This window comes from Pelophylax lessonae (genome assembly GCF_965119305.1).
Source record: "Pelophylax lessonae genome assembly, chromosome: 9".
Lineage (NCBI taxonomy): Eukaryota > Metazoa > Chordata > Amphibia > Anura > Ranidae > Pelophylax > Pelophylax lessonae.
The window spans coordinates 21,690,656-21,708,664 of NC_138776.1; the positions used below are offsets into that span (position 1 = coordinate 21,690,656).

Consider the following 18,009-nt stretch of genomic DNA (forward strand, 5'->3'; position numbering starts at 1 on the left):
TGCATTTGTATACATTCCCCTGAGTCAATACTTTGTAGTGTAGATTGGAGTAACACCGCTCAGGTGAGTCTGTGTCCACAATCCAAGGAGGGTGCTGGACCTCGGCTCGCCACCGCAAACAGCATATATGAAGAAATTGGTCACACACCACCAGGAGATTCAGTGAAGAAGAAGATCTTTATTGTACATGCAAAGTACAAGGTACAGCAGGATGGATATTGTAGACGTGTTTCACACGAATTCCACGTGCTTGTTTTCTACCTCACTACCCCAGTGAACAAACACATGGAATATGTGTGAAACACATCTACCATATCCATCCTGCTGTACCTTGTACCTTTGCATGTACAATAAAGATCTTCTTCTTCACTGAATCTCCCGGTGGTGTGCGACCAATTTCTTCATCAATACTTTGTAGAACCTCTTTTCGCTGCAATTACAGCTACAAGTCTTTTTGGGGATGCCTCTACCAGCTTTGCACATCTAGAGAGTGACATTTGTGCCCGTTCTTCTTTGCAAAATCGCTCAAGCTCTGTCAGATGGGATGGAGAGCATCCGTGAACAGCAATTTTCAAGAGTTGCCACAGATTCTCAATTGGATTTAGGGCTGGACTCATTCTAACATATGAATATGCATTGATATTATCCAGTGATGGCGAACCTTGGGACCCCAGATGTTTTGGAACTACATTTCCCATGATGCTCATGCACTGTGCAATGTAGTTCAGCATCATGGGAAATGTAGTTCCAAAACATCTGGGTGCCAAGGTTCACCATTACTAATCTAAACCATTCCATTGTGGCTTTGACTGTATGTTTAGAGTCGTTGTCCTGCTGGAAGGTGAACCTCCGCTCCAGTCTTTTTCAGGTTTTCTGCTAAGATTGCCCTGTATTTGGCTCCATCCATCTTCCATCAACTCTGACCAGCTTCCCTGTCCCTGCTGAAGAAAGGCATCCCCACAACATGATGCTGCCACCACCATGTTTCGAGGTGGGGATGGTGTGTTCAGGGTGATGTGCAGAGTTAGTTTTCCGCCACACATAGCGTTTTGCTTTTGAGCCAAAAGGTTAAATTTTGGTCTCACGTTACCAGAGCACCTTCTTCCACATGTTTGCTGTGTCCCCCACATGGCTTCTCCCAAACAGCAAACAGGACTTCTTATGGCTTTCTTTCAACAATGGCTTTTTTCTTGCCACTCTTCCATAAAGGCCAGATTTGTGAAGTGCTCGACTAAGGGTGGGTTCACACTGGTACGAATTGGTTATGGGTTTGTTTCCCCACATCTAATTCGCATGTCAGGAGACTGTGACCAGCTCTCAATGGAGGCAGTTTACACAGTTCCGGGAAGGCTGTGGCATGGTTTGCAGAAGGATCCTGTGTACCTGAAACAGTGAACAGGGACACACCGGACCCCTTGCTGCAAGTTGCTCTGCACACAATGTAAACCAAGCCTAATAGCTGTCCTGTGGACAGATTCTCCCACCTGAGCTGTGGATCTCTGCAGCTCCTCCAGAGTTCCCATGGGCCTCTTGGCTGCTTCTCTGATGAATGCTCTCCTTGCCCGGCCGGTCAGTTTAGGTGGACAGCCATGTCTTGGTAGGTTTACAGTTGTGCCATACTCTTTCCATTTTCAGATGATGGATTGAACAGCGCTCCCTGAGATGTTCAAAGCTTGGGATATTTTTTGATAACCCAACCCTGCTTTAAACTTCGCCACAACTTTATCCCTGACCTGTCTGGTGTCTTCCTTGGCCTTCATGTTGCTGTTTGTTCACCAAGGTTCTCTAACAAACCTCTGAGGGCTTCACAGAACAGCTGTATTTATACTGAGTATAAATTGCACAGATGGACACTATTTACTACTTACAGTATCTCACAAAAGTGAGTACACCCCTAACATTTTTGTAAATATTTTATTCTATCGTTTCATGTGACAACACTGAAGAAATGACACTTTGCTACAATGTAAAGTAGTGAGTGTACAGCTTGTATAACGGTGTAAATTTGCTGTCCCCTCAAAATAACTCAACACACAGCTATTAATGTCTAAACCACTGGCAACAAAAGTGAGTACATCCCTAAGTGAAATGTCCAAATTGAGCCCAAAGTGTCAATATTTTGTGTGGCCACCATTATTTTCCAGCACTGCCTTAACCCTCTTGTTCATGGAGTTCACCAGAGCTTCACAGGTTGCCACTGGAGTCCTCTTCCACTCCTCCATGACGACATCACAGAGCCAGAGGATGTTAGAGAACTTGGGCTCCTCCACCTTCCGTTTGAGGATGCCCCACAGATGCTCAATAGGGTTTAGGTCTGGAGACATGCTTGGCCAGTCCATCACCTTTACCCTCAGCTTCTTTAGCAAGGCAGTGGTCCTCTTGCAGCTCAGTTTCAGGGTCTTGGCAATCTTTCTATAGCCTAGGCCATCCTTATGTAGAGCAACAATTCTTTTTTCAGATCCTCAGAGAGTTATTTGCCATGAGGTGCCATGTTGAGCTTCCAGTGACCAGTATGAGTGAGAGTGATAACACCAAATTTATCACACCTGCTCCCTGTTGTCTCCTGGGACCTTGTAACACTAACAAGTCACATAACACGGGGAGGGAAAATGGCTAATTGGCCCCAATTTGGACATGTTCACTTAGGGGTGTACTCACTTTTGTTGCCAGCGGTTTAGACATTAATGGCTGTGTGCTGAGTTATTTTGAGGGGACAGCAAATTTACACTGTTATACAAGCTGTACACTCACTACTTTACATTGTAGCCAAGTGTCATTTCTTCAGTGTTGTCACATGAAAAGATAGAATAAAATATTTACAAAAATGTGAGGGGTGTGCTGTACTCACTTTTGTGAAATACTATATTTTTATATATATATATATATATATATATATATATATATATATATATTTCTAGATATAGTGGTCATACCCTCTAATACTATGAGAGAAAGGTCACTTATTGCTAAATAAACAGAGATTAAGGGCATCAATAAGTCAATAAAAGAACATTCCATCAGGAATCTGTGCAGTGGCTAGTTCTTTAGGCCAAATAGTTTATTCAGGTTGCATAGAAAATACTAAATTAAAAAAGTAATAAATATATAAATACACCTAATAATAATTGATATAAAATAAAACAAAATAATAAATAAATATTATTACCATATAAACTAAATAAAATCATAGAATAAAAGAATACAAAAACTAAAAATAAAATAGACAAATTATTCATAACAAATAATAAATAACAGATAATAGCAAAAATAAATAAAAATAAAAAATAGAATCATTTTATAAAATAAATAAACGAATTGAAATAAAAATGTGAAAGAGAAGTAGAAAAATGAGAGAAGCAGGAAGAAAGTAGCCAGGAGATTGGAGTAGAGAGTTCAGGACTGGGAGATGTTATTGAAAAGTACTAGGGGGGAGGGGTTCCACCAGAACAGGAAGGGTCATATCAGATATGCAGTAGAGTGTGATCAAACCCATCAAGTTGAATATATTGTACCCAAGGAGACCATTTTTGTGATTTTTTTCACTTCCCCAAAGTTTCAAGTGAGTTGCTGCCAGGATTTAGCAATTGTCCCTCTCATGGCCAAATGTTTCAATCCTTTCTTCCTAAGATGTGCATCAACAGTTTGCTATGTGTGCATAGCCAGGTGCAGTTAGCTTTCCCACCTGTAGGAGGCTTAGTGCCAATGTTGCAGAGGAAGGGGATTCTCATAAGTATATTGGTCCCTTAGTCATTCCGTCCATTGCCTTGGGAGAAGAAAGTAGTCTGAATGGACAAAAAACTCTCAAGAGGCTTTGGCGGCCATCCTGGGTGAGGGAACCTTTTAAATAGCGGGACCCACTTAATTTTGACATGCTTCTGGTGAGTGAATGATCAAAGACAGGAACTCGCTTTTAAGGGAGAGGTTCCAGGTGGGAAGGGATAGCTCAGGGCCGGCTCCTTTCAATGACCAGTACAGAGGTGAGTACCCAATGCACATTCCAGCAAGGCACGCAAGCTCACTAACTGAAGCCTTCCTCTGGTAACGCATCGGTTTTATATACTGAGACTATATTTCCTCTGTTATGCTGTGTATCAATGCAAAGAACAGTTTGTTACTAGGGATGATCGAACGGTTCGGGTCGACCATGGGTTCGACCCAAACATTGACTGTTCGAGGTTTGGCCGAATTCCGAACTTTTTGCTGAAAAAATTCGGAATTCGGCAACCAGAACCGACCAAAATGCAATGGGACAGGAAATGGGCTTTAAAAGCCCGTGATTGGACCAGAACCATCAGTAAAAGCCAATTGAGGGGGCAGGAGAATGCTAGGAATGTGATTGGAGTCACTAGGGGGTCCAGAGGCCAATCATTAGTGAATACGCCCACCAGTATATAAGATAGCCCCGCCAAATTCCTAGCATTGTAATACAGGGACGTGGAAGAGAGTGGAAGCAGTTCTGTTACTTCTGCTTCAAAGTGTCATTTAGCAATTATTAGTGTGAGGAAAGGGATATCTAGTGTAGTTAGGGTACTATTTTCCACTATAGTTAGATTTAATAATCTAGTTTCTGTAGGGAAAGTGTTAAGTTTAAGGGGACCGTAGTGTAGTGTAGGGTTAACTGACTCTGACTGCTATGGCAGGGTGACAAAACCCTTCCATTTCAGGGTGACCGCTATAGAGAAAAGATTGTTTCTCTTAGAACACTTATAGAACTGGATAGTGGCTTCGCCCCTGTCACCCGGCTTTTTGCTGCAGGCGTTTATTGGGCTTTTTTGAGGACATGTTTGGAGTCAGGCATGACATCTGAACTTCTGTGTAGGGCTATATATATATATATATATATACACACACACATGTATGTATATATACACATACACATATATAGGTGTGAAAGTAGCAGAACCCTATGTTTGCGCTAATGAAATAATTAACAGGCATATGGCTTCTCTGCTATAACATCTATATGTGTGTATGTGTATAAATACATATAAGTGTGTGTGTATATATACCCCTATACAGAATTTCAGATGTTTTGCCTGCCTCCAAAGACCCCAAAAAAATGCCCAAAAAAAACACCTGCTGCAAAAACACACCTGGGCGTTTTTGCAGCTGGTGTTTTTTTGGGCATTTTTTGGGCATCTTCGGAGGCAGGCATAACATCAGAACTTCTGTGTAGGGGTATATATACACACACACACATGTATGTATATATACACATACACATATATAGGTGTGAAAGTAGCAGAACACTATGCTTGCGCTAATGAAATAATTAACACCCATATGGCTTCTCTGCTATAACACCTATATGTGTGTATGTGTATAAATACATACAGTATAAGTGTGTGCGTATATATACCCCTATACAGAAGTTCAGATGTTTTGCCTGCCTCCAAAGACCCCAAAAAAATGCCCCAAAAAAACGCCTGCTGCAAAAACACACCTGGGCGGTTTGCTTTGTAAAAGGGCAACATCTTGTTCTCAAGAGACTTCCACTACTCTATCCATGGCGCCTCAGCTTTCCTCCAATGCAGAAGAATAGCCTTACACGCATAGAACAGAGTAACTGACAACAAAGTTATTCATGCTCTCAGGGGTGCCAGTTCATCCACCAAACCCAACATACATACATTCAGTGTCAACGGCACCCTCAAAGTGGTGACATCTTTGAGAGTCCCGACCACCCCAGCTACTGAGCTGTTTAACCAGAACAACTCCATTACCCATACAAGCACATCACATTTTTACGCCAGCACTTGAACCCCTAATTAATGGAGACTGTTGACTTCCCTGATGCCGGTGTATTTTCGCTCTTACCATAGTCCTAAAAGCTTTTTTGAAGTTATTTCCATTTCCATTTCCATTGGTAGAGGTAGGTGGAGCGACGCATTTCGCTATGGCGTGCATCCCATTCCTGCACGGATGTTTGGGGGTCTTGGGGGAAATCTGCACATTGCAGTTAGCCAGATGGGGTTCAGTTCCTGAGCAGCTCACTTTGTGGATCCAGAACATTTTTTTCTGACTCAGCATTTTCAACCTACAAGACAGATCACACATCCATCATAGTTATATCCAATAACTGATAACCGACAATGAGCTGGAAACTTGTTTATGAAAAACCGAAAAAAAAAAAGACAGGACATTTTCAGAGTCGAGCCAAGTCAAGTCGGGGGGTTCTGCTTTCTCCTTCTAAACGGCATTGAAATATAAAACATAGAGTACAGTATGGACAGAAATCCTCTACATCTCACTAACCACCAAACCATGGATGAACAATGCAGCCTGGTCCCTCTTCCTGTATAATCATTTTTGGTTACATTTAACTTTTGAAAATACAAAAATAATACATTGTCCACTTACCTGGATTTTGGAACTTTCATTTTCATATTCCAAAGTTTTCTGTAATAATACAAATAAAAAAAAAAACATGTTAATGGCCAGAAGTATAAGATAGGAATCAAGTGGGAATATTTATTTTAGAACCAATAACCCAGAGCAGAGGAGGAAATTCTTTCTGGACTCTGCACAGTACCACTTCCGATGGTGTGGATCTGTCCCCTAAGAAAACCCTTCTGGGAGGGAGTGTTTAACGCTAATATGCTAATAATGAAGTGTGTGACTTGACCCTGGGTCTAGACCTAGCAGACCCAGCAGTGCCATTGTTGGGTCTCATTGATGCCATGGAAATGGGTCACCTTTAAAATTATTTGTCTTTTATGCAAACTTTTTCATGCAAAAAGAGAAATTCTTCTAAAATGGAACCTCCAACGTTGTCCACCTGATAAATGTCTACAAACAATGTCTTGTTCCTGGATATCCTTACATACAACATTCTTACAACCTTTTTTTTTCCTTCTTTTGGTTGAACTGGTGATGGGGTACTGTTTATTTCCGTATTATTAAAGTGGCTCACTAATGTATTCTAGGCCTCCAAATCCTGGTCAAGGAGCCATATAAGGACATTAACATAGCTCTACCGTATACCAAAAGAATGGTATTGTTAACTGGTCAAGTCCTTGAGGGGTCATATTGCAAAGAGAGTTGGCTTGGGGGGGTTGTCTTTTCTTTACATTTAAGACCCATATACAACAGCCAAAGGTAATTCTTTGTCTCACATCAGAGCTGCCTCCATGAGGCATACGTCTGTGGTCATCTGTGTGCCATGCCATATAGTGGAGGGACCCATGGCGGAAACAGCATCTTTAGTTAAGTATTCTTGTTATATTTTCTAATATTATCTTTATCTGTCACTACTTTTAATAAATGTTATACTTTTAAGTATTTGCGTGATCTCTCTATGCACATATCGAACACAGCCTTAAAAACGTGACAAAACAACTGGATGGACTTGTGTCTTTTTTCGGCCAGAATAATTATGTAACTATGTAACAAATGAACAACTTTTTTTTTTTTTTTAAATCAAGAAAAAGCTTTATTGAGAAAAATTCACACCATTACATTCAATAAAAGAAACACTGTCGGATGGCAGCATCAAACCATAAACATTACATAGTCCACACCATGCCACAGTCCCCCCAAGTTTATCACGTAAAAGTACAGTTCGATCCACATAAAAGAGAACAAAGTGTATGGAAATGCAGGAAACTCCCCTACCTCATTCATTTGAACCAAAAATTAACAGGAGTGCCACCCAAGGAATTACAATAACAAACGGTCCAGAACGAGATCATCAGGGGCCATGCCCGGACTTTTCAACCATACACCCCATACCTTCGAGAATTTCTGAGGCACCCCCCTATGCTGGTATATAACCTTCTCCATACGTAAAGTAGAAGCCATCTGTTCCAGCCACATCCTATACGTAGGTGCTTCCTGTGCTATCCAGTGTCTCAGGATAATAAACGGGCCTGAAAGAGCGCCCGAGTGGCGGCCTCTCTCAGAAACCTATCTTCAACCATTGACTCCAGTATCCCAAGAATACAGTGTCTGGGATCCCTCTGGATATCCACCCCCAGAGCCCCATTAATGAACAACTTCAAAGGCCGATTCCCTCAGTTCTTTGAATGGACTCTACACCCCCCCCCCCCACCCCCCACTCTTCCCCTACATATATCCACCAAAGGAAACATTTTTTTTCCACAATTTTTTGTATTTTTCCTTTATATAGTAAAAAAAAAAAAAAAAAGGCAACGCTTATTAAATGTCTCAAAATGATGGTATAAAATGTATATAGGTACAGTGTTGCATGGTGGAGTAATTGTCCCTCAAACTTTTAGAGCATTGGAAACTGAAAACATGGCCTGGACAGGAAGGAGAATTACTGGCTGGTACTTAAGTGGTTAAAGATATTTCCAGGAAACAACAGTCACTTTATGACAACTAGTCCGTATGGATGGCAACAAGAAGTTGACATGCTGATGGAGTTTTATATCATTTGGTGTAAATTGTCAAAGTTTGTGACATGCACCTATACAAAATTTTATCAGAACATATTTTTTCCATTTGAGAATCATTGCTGGGCTGGTCCTATGTTATCATACACTGGAGCTGAAAAGCTGATCCATACATGTGTGTTCCCTCAACTCGACTACTGCAATGCTCTACACTCTGGTATACTTAAATCCATTATTATTCAATATGTACAAAATTCTGCAGCCAGAATCCTGACCGGGTCTGGTACAATTGATCATATTTCCCTTATCCTAGAGTCCTTACACTGGCTACCCTTCAGGTTTCCCATATACTTTAATATCCTCTTTCTCACCTATAAGGCTCTTCATGGCTTGGCACCCCATTATCTCCTTTAGTTTTTATCAACTTACTCCTTCCCTCGTAACCTCCGCTCCTCAAATTGTAGTCTTCTGTGTGTCCCCCCCTACTCACCTACATTAGATGGGGGACAGAGCGTTCTCCTGCTACACCCCAAAACTCTGCAATTCACTTCCAAAGAACATCAGAGAGTTGTCTTCTCTAAACTCATTCACATCAAATTGAAAAACATTGTTTTTTAGACAAGATTTCCCGTAATCACCCCCCTTTTTCCTCTGTTTTATCCTGTGTATTTTCTGTGGAAAGCTCTTTGAGAAGCTACCTTTAAAGGTGCTATGTAACATTTTAGTATTATTATTATTATTACGTTATCCTTATACTAACCTCTCCCTAACACTGAGGTGTCAGTGTGATTGGAAGGGGGTAGTCATAAGTGGAAGGTGCTTATTATGCCTAAAAACTCATCTTTTGCTGACATCAGAATTTCAGAATCAGATCCTCCCCTCTGTGATCTGTGTAAGCCCGGCTCTGACATTATAACATTCCATTGACAGATCTCAAACTTCCAGTCCAGCCGTGTCCAACCGCACAGCATAATAAAGGCTCTGATCATTTCACCCTTCCTAAAACCACAAGACAACTTTCTTGACACATTTTCGTTTTTCGAGAGAACGTTCAAATAAAAAAATATATATTTATGCCGTCATCCTTCTGACCTCCCTTCTGATATTCTGAATATTTTAGAGGTGTACCTTTTTGGCCTCACTTCAGACATAGTGTATATTGTAGACTTAAACTCTTCTGGCTTTTCCGTTGACATTGTGTATACTGTAGACATATACCCTTCTGGCCTTTCTTCTGATGCTTTGTATACTGTAGACTTGTACTCTTCTAGCCTCCTTTCAGACATGGAGTATATTGTAGACTTGTACTTTTCTGGCCTCCCTTCAGACATGATGTTTATTGTAGACTTGTACTCTCCTGGCCTCCCTTCAGACACGGTGTATATTGCAGACTTCTACTCTTCTGGCCTCCCTTCAGACACAGTGTTTATTGTAGACTTGTACTCTTCTGGCCTTCCTTCCGACATGGTGTATATTGCAGACTTCTACTCTTCTGGCCTCCCTTCAGACACGGTGTATATTGTAGACATGTACTCTTCTGGCCTTCCTTCAGACATGGTGTATATTGCAGACTTCTACTCTTCTGACCTTTCTTCAGACATGGTGTAAATCATAGACTTGTACTCTTCTGGCCTCCATCAGACACAGTGTTTATTGTAGACTTCTACTCTTCTGGCCTTTCTTCAGACATGGTGTAAATCGTAGACTTGTACTCTTCTGGCCTCCCTTCAGACACAGTGTTTATTGCAGACTTCTACTCTTCTGGCCTTTCTTCAGACATGGTGTAAATCGTAGACTTGTACTCTTCTGGCCTCCATCAGACACTGTGTTTATTGTAGACTTCTACTCATCTGGCCTCCCTTCAGACACGGTGTATATTGTAGACATGTACTCTTCTGGCCTCCCTTCAGACATGGTGTAAATTGTAGACTTGTACTCTTCTGGCCTCCCTACAGACACTGTGTATATTGCAGACTTCTACTCTTCTGGCCTTTCTTCAGACATGGTTTAAATTGTAGACTTGTACTCTTCTGGCCTTTCTTCAGACATGGTGTAAATTGTAGACTTGTACTCTTCTGGCCTCCCTTCAGATATGGTGTATATTGTAGACTTGTACCCTTCTGGCCTCCCTTCAGACACGGTGTATGTTGCAGACTTTTACACTGATGGCCTTTCTTCAGACCCGGTGTATATTGTAGACATGTACTCTTCTGGCCTTCCTTCAGACATGGTGTAAATTGTAGACTTCGCCTGTTCTGGCGTCCTTCAGACACAGTGTATATTGTAGCCTTGTACTCTTCTGGCCTCCCTACAGACACTGTGTATATTGCAGACTTCTACTCTTCTGGCCTTTCTTCAGACATGGTTTAAATTGTAGACTTGTACTCTTCTGGCCTCTCTTCAGACATGGTGTAAATTGTAGACTTGTACTCTTCTGGCCTCCCTTCAGACATGGTGTATATTGAAGATTTCTACTCTTCTTGCTTTTCTTCAGACATGGTGTAAATTATAGACTTGTACTCTTCTGGCCTCCCTTCAGATATGGTGTATATTGTAGACTTGTACCCTTCTGGCCTCCCTTCAGACACGGTGTATATTGTAGACTTGTACTCTTCTGGCCTTTCTTCAGACATGGTGTAAATTGTAGACTTGTACTCTTCTGGCCTCCCTTTAGACACTGTGTTTATTGTAGACTTGTACCCTTCTGGCCTCCCTTCAGACACTGTGTTTATTGTAGACTTGTACTCTTCTGGCCTCCCTTCAGACATGGTGTATATTGCAGACTTCTACTCGTCTGGCCTTTCTTCAGACATGGTGTAAATCATAGACTTGTACTCTTCTGGCCTCCCTTCAGATATGGTGTATATTGTAGACTTGTACCCTTCTGGCCTCCCTTCAGACACGGTGTATATTGTAGACTTGTACTCTTCTGGCCTTTCTTCAGACATGGTGTAAATTGTAGACTTGTACTCTTCTGGCCTCCCTTTAGATACGGTGTATTTTGTAGACTTCTACTCTTCTGGCCTCCCTTCAGACACGGTGTGTATATTGCAGACTTCTACTCTTCTGGCCTCCCTTCAGACAAAGTGTTTATTGTAGACTTGAACTCTTCTAGCCTCCCTGCAGACACAGTGTATGATTCAGACATTTACACTTCTGGCCTCCCTTCAGACATGGTGTAAATTGAAGACTTGTACTCTTCTGGCCTTCCTTCAGACATGGTATATAATGTAGACTTGTACTCTTTTTGCCTCCTTGTTGACACTGTATATTGTAGACTTGTACCCTTCTGGCCTCCCTTCAGACATGGTGTATAATGCAGACTTGTACTCTTCTGGCCTCCCTTCAGACATAGTGTAGATTGGGGACTTCTACTCTTCTGGTCTTTCTTCAGACGTGGTATAAATTGTAGACTTGTACTCTTCTGGCCTCCCTTCAGACATGGTGTAGATTGTAGACTTGTACTCTTCTGACCTCCCCTCAGACATGGTGTATATTGAAGACTTCTACTCTTCTGGCTTTTCTTCAGACATGGTGTAAATTGTAGACTTGTACTCTTCTGGCCTCCCTTCAGACACTGTGTTTATTGCAGACTTCTACTCTTCTGGACTTTCTTCAGACATGGTGTAAATCGTAGACTTGTACTCTTCTGGCCTCCATCAGACACGGTGTTTATTGTAGACTTGTACTCTTCTGGCCTCCCTTCAGACACAGTGTATATTGTAGAACTTTATCCTTCCCGGCTCTCTTCTGATGCTGTACATATTGTAGATGTGTACTCTTCTGCATGCACACTCCATGTTTATTTATTCACTATGTCAACACTTTGTAAGTCTTTGGAGTGAAAATGACAAACCTGGAAATCCATCACTCGTGCAGCATAACCGGATTACTTACAGCCGGAGAACATTCACACCAAGCGGGGAACTATCTGTTAATTAAAGGCGTTGATAAACATTTTGCTGTCCCGAAATTTTAATTAAATGTGTATTAATATTTAAGACATGTAATATTTAATTTACTTTCCATGATGAGCATGTTAAATGTTAATTGTTCCTCAAGAATCCCATCTTGAAAGACACTGGAAGCATGGAAAATTGGAAAGAAGGATTACAGGATTGCTCTTACAAATCTACATGTAATAAAAGGAGGAAATCCCCAACATGTGATCATCAGACAAGATCTGATATTTGTAGATGATGGAAGGTCAGACACCTAGTGGCTTTTGCAAGAAATGACGTACAGGTATGGGATTTCTTGTGATATAGCCACTTTGCCGCAGTAAATGTAAGTTAGGCGGTCGGCAAGTGGTTAAGCACTGTTTGCACCTTAAACGACATAAAATAAAAAATCTCAATCTCCTTTCCATCAATTAGAAGAAGAAGAATAATGAAAGCCTCTTCATGCGATGACTTTGGTCCAGGACGCGATGGAGGCGTTGGGTGTCTTGCTCTTTGCAGCCGGTGATATCAGCTTGATGTAGGGAATGGGGGAGGGGTAAAACTGCAAATTAGCTGTTCTTCCATTGCAAGCAAAGTGCGGAAAAGTGTTAATTGGTTGTATTTAGTGATTTCAACAGCTCCTAGCTTGTTTTTAATTAGTCTGGAGTGTTACATGGTTACCTACATCACTACAAAGTGTTTAGAAGAGTCCAATTAAGTTCAAATTCCGCCACGTGCAGTCAGCGCACTCAGAACTTTCAACTCAGTTTTTGTTTTTATTTTTTTGGTAAACGACGGCATGCTGAACTGTCCAGCTGAATTTTTTTCCTTTCCTTTTTTTATTTTTTATTTTTGGAGACTCTGGTAGATAGACCTGCGCTCCCCTATTGGTGTCCCATTTTTTAAATTTTTCACCTATTTTATTTATGGGAAATTCAGCTGACAGAAGACAATGAAGGTGATTAACCACTTCTGGACCGGAAGGTTTACCCCCCTTAATGACAAGGCCATTTTTTGCGATACGGCACTGCGTTATTTTAACTGACAATTGCGCGGTCGTGCAACGCTGTACCCAAATAAAATATAAGTATATTTTTCCTACAAATAGAATTTTCTTATGGTGGTATTTGATCACCTCTGCGGTTTTTATTTTTTGCACTATACACAAAAAAAGAGCGACAAATTTTGAAAAAAAAAACTATAATTTTTACTTTCTGCTATAAAACATTTCCAATGAAAATAATTAAAAAATTATATTTTTTCCCTCAATTTATGCCAATATGTATTCTAATAAATATTTTTGGTAAAAAAAATCCCAATAAGTGTATATTGGTTTGTACAAAAGTTACCGTATCTACATACGTTGCGAGATTTTTATGAAATTTTTATTTATTAATTTTTTTAACTAGTAATGATGGCAATCAGCGATTTTTAGCAGGACTGCAACATTGTGGCAGGCAAATCGGACACCTAACTGACACTTTTGACACTTTTTGGGGACCAGTGACACTGATACAGTGATCAGTGCTAAAAAAAAAAAATGCACTGTTACTGTACTAATGACACTGGAAAGGAAGGGGTTAACATCAGGGGCAATCAAAGGGTTAAGTGTGTCCCTAGGGGGTGCTTACTATCTGTGGGGGAAGACAGAGAACCGGGTTCCACAAGATCTCCATGTTCTCCCCTTGCAGAATGGCGATCTGCCTTGCTTACATAGGCAGAGCGCCATTCTGCCTCTCCCGGGGATGATTGTGGGTCGCCGGTGGATATCGGGTCCACTGGTCCCGCTGATTGATACCCCTGCTAGCCGCACCTCCGGCGGCACGACGGTGCCATCTAGTGGCTATTGAACGAAAAGACGTACAGGTACGTCGTTTCGCGCAATAGCGCCACACTGCGCAGTAAATACACGGCGGCCGGTCAGCAAGTGGTTAAACTGGTTTTGTTCCACCCAGGGCCGGGATAAGGGGTTGGCAGGAGGGGGCGGCTGCCCTGGACATCGGGGTATCATGTGAAGTGGGGCACCACAAGGAGGTTGGGGAAAGGGATTTGTTTTGGGAGAGGGAGTTTGGGGGGGGGGGGGCGGCAGGGGATAAGAATTATTCTAGGAGGGGACATTTGGGGAGGTGTGCTAGGAGTGGTGATTGTTTGTGGATACGTAATGCTGCTCATACATCTTGAGGGGGGGGGCACAATATGGAATGTTCGCCCTGGGCTCTAGATGACCTTGTCCCGACACTGGTTCCACCTACATGGCCGGCAAGATAGACGCCGGCCTAGAGCGCATATCAGTCGGGGCGCCGCCTAGGGATGCAACCTGTACAGGAATTCCTCCTGAAACCCAGACACAGCAGTATACATCCAGCTCCCGCCAGCACTGCCTTAAAGGATATCTAAATCCAAGAATGTACATATATTGCAGCCATAAGTGTGCACAGCCTACTGCATTAGGGTTTGCGCCCTAAAGCTCAAACACACATGCACAGTAGAGCAGTGGATGGTGTCAGCTGAGCTGTGGACATGTCGGGTAGACAGTAGGGCAGGGGCTAGTGTCAGTAGGACAGTGGATGGTGTCAGTCAATAGTGCAGTGTCACTAGGGCATTGGACTTTGTCAGTAGGGTATAGATTGGTGTCAGTAGGGCAGTGGACGGTGTCAGTAGGACAGTGGATGGTGTCAGTGGGGCATTGGATGGTGTCAGCAGGACAGTAAATGGTGTCAGTAGAGCAGTGGATGGGGTCAGTAGGGCAGAGGATGATGTCAGTAGGGCAGTGGATGGTGTCAGTAGGGCAGTGGATGGTGTCAGTGGGGCATTGGATAGTGTCAGCAGGACAGTAAATGCTGTCAGTAGGGCAGAGGACAGTGTCAGTAGGACAGTAGTAGATGGTGTCAGTAGGGCAGAGGATGGTGTCAGTAGAGCAGGGGATGGTGTCAGTAGGACAGTGGATGGTGTCAGTAGGGCAGAGGATGGTGTCAGTAGGGCACAGGACGGTGTCAGTAGCGCAGTGGATGGGGTCAGTAGGGCAGAGAATGGTGTCAGTAGAGCAGTGGACAGTGTCAGTAGAGCAGGGGATGGTGTCAGTAGGACAGTGGATGGTGTCAGTAGGGCAGAGGATGGTGTCAGTAGGGCACAGGACGGTGTCAGTAGAGCAGTGGATGGGGTCAGTAGGGCAGAGAATGGTGTCAGTAGAGCAGTGGATAGGGTCGGTGGGGCAGTGGATAGTGTCAGTAGGGCAGTGGTTGGTGTCACTAGTAGGGCAGTGGATGGTGTCAGTAGAGCAGTGGATGGGGGTCAGTAGGGCAGTGAATGGTGTCAGTAGGGCAGAGGATGGTGTCAGTAGAGCAGTGGACAGTGTCAGTAGAGCAGGGGATGGTGTCAGTAGGACAGTGGATGGTGTCAGTAGGGCAGAGGATGGTGTCAGTAGGGCACAGGACGGTGTCAGTAGAGCAGTGGATGGGGTCAGTAGGGCAGAGAATGGTGTCAGTAGAGCAGTGGATAGGGTCAGTGGGGCAGTGGATGGTGTCAGTAGGGCAGTGGTTGGTGTCACTAGTAGGGCAGTGGATGGTGTCAGTAGAGCAGTGGATGGGGGTCAGTAGAGCAGTGGATGGGGTCAGTAGGGCAGAGGATGGTGTCAGTAGAGCAGTGGATGGTGTCAGTAGGGCAGTGGGCGGTGTCAGTAGGGCAGTGAATGGTGTCAGTAGGGCAGAGGATGATGTCAGTAGGGCAGTGGATGATGTCAGTAGGGCAGTGGATGGAGTCAGCAGGACAGTAAATGGTGTTAGTAGAGCAGTAGACTGGGTCAGTAGGGTAGAGGACGATGGAAGTAGTTTTTTTTTTTATTATTTTATTTATTTATTTTTTTACAATTTTATTTTAATTACTTTTTACAATGTTTTATTATTTTTTTTCCAAATTTGTTAGGCACCCCATTGGGAGCTTTGATTAAATAGCAGGGATCTAAACATACCCCTGATGTCTCACTTTTAAAACAGAGAATGGGATTGTGGACAGAGATTCCCCTGTCCCTTTCTCTGTAGCCTCAGCTGCCACAGGGGATGGGAAACGGTAGTCAGAAGGGGGAATCTGCATCGCACGGTGATTAGGGTGTGCCCAGGCAAACCTGGCACACCCCATGCTTACGCCTATGATTGCAGCTTACAATCATTAGATGGCTGTATTCCTTTGATACCCATTGATCCTGCCAGAAATGCAACGTCCTTGTCACTTCCTGTCATCTTCCTTCCTAGCTATCATCTGTAAACTACCAACTGCCCTGCCCCCCATGTAAAGGAGAAGAAGAAATATGGATAGGCCTAGGGCAGTGATGGTGAACCTTGGCACCTCAGATTTTTTGGAACTACATTTCCCATGATGCTCAACTACACTGCAGAGTGCATGAGCTTAATGGGAAATGTAGTTCCAAAACATCTGGGGTGCCAAAGTTCGCCCATCACTGGCCTAGGGTGACAACCATGGCTCCCTCCATAGATACAGTGAAGGAGCACCATAGCCACCCAGAGACAGGAAGTGTGTTATTTGCAGCTTTGCCCCAGGACGACGTAAGTGTGTGACGAATCACGTCAGGTGGAGCGACGTGATGACGTTACCGCGCTTTTCCCAGAGGGACGGGCGTTTAGGTATTAGCCGGTTGTCTTGTGTTTTTTGCCAATGCAATTTTTAAAATTACTTTAATGTAAGTGCAACTTTTTATGTTAGATTCCAATTTTTTAAAGTTTTTTGGGAGCTTCTATGAGTGTGATATCCTGAGGGGGGACCCCTGCGTCTAATGAGTTCTTTGGAGGACCTCAGCTGGAATTGAGCCGTGATTGTCGGTGACCTTCTGTAGTGGGAGGTCCGTGCATGGTGGGATTTGCCATTTCCATATTCTTTGAACCCTCTTGGTGAAGCCACAAGCGTCACTAACCTCCCGTAATAGGAGGTCCGTGCAAGCTGGTAAGTGAGCACTCTGTATGGCGGAGGTCACATTTTATTGCAGGATTACCAGGTTAAAAAAAAAGCAAAAGAAGCTTGAAAAGGAGAAAACGAATGCAGCAACCACGCCAATGACTAGTAAGCTGCAATATATTGCATTTTTGGTTTTAGGTTTAGATACACTTTATTGGAAATACCTTACACATGACATTGGGTGACATTCATTATACTAATTTAATAATAAACATTATAAATAACAAAATAAAAAATAAAATACTTTCCATATGTAAATAGTGCACCACATCCCAAATAAGTAGAACTCCAAACACCAATGTGGTCCTATATTTTTCTTTTATTGGTTTATGGAGTTCTAGAAATCAATAAATCTCATAATTGCACCTGATTTAAGGCAAAATATTAAAATTACATAGCGAAAAATTAAAAACACATTTTTGCTGTTAAACAATAATAATTACCTCTAATTATCATGTATTCTGTCACGGATAAACATATTAGTTTCATTCATTAAAAACACATTTATGCTGTGGAAAAAAAAGGATTTTTCACTTTCAACAAGATATTTTCTGTTAGCGTGAGATCATCGAGGAGAGCATGAAGCACGGGTGTTACATTGGATTGGTTCCTCGAGTATTATAGCGGTTCTGTTCCTCCTGTATTACATTAGATTGGTTCCTCTGGTGTTATGTCAGTTCTGTTCCTCTGGTGTTACATTGGATTGGTTCCTCCGGTGTTATGTCGTTTCTGTTCCTCTGGTGTTACAT

General features: G+C 42.6%; 1 protein-coding gene across 1 annotated transcript in view; it reads right to left on the minus strand.

The window, feature by feature from the left end:
• Positions 1–18,009, minus strand: part of LOXL4 (lysyl oxidase like 4) — a gene marked incomplete at its 5' end in the record, with an annotated part of 151,957 nt that overhangs the window by 52,077 nt on the left and 81,871 nt on the right. The window contains 2 exons of the mRNA XM_082268366.1: positions 5,818–6,037; positions 6,361–6,399. Coding sequence (XP_082124492.1) covers positions 5,818–6,037; positions 6,361–6,399 — 259 coding nt within the window. The remainder of the gene's footprint in view (positions 1–5,817; positions 6,038–6,360; positions 6,400–18,009) is intronic.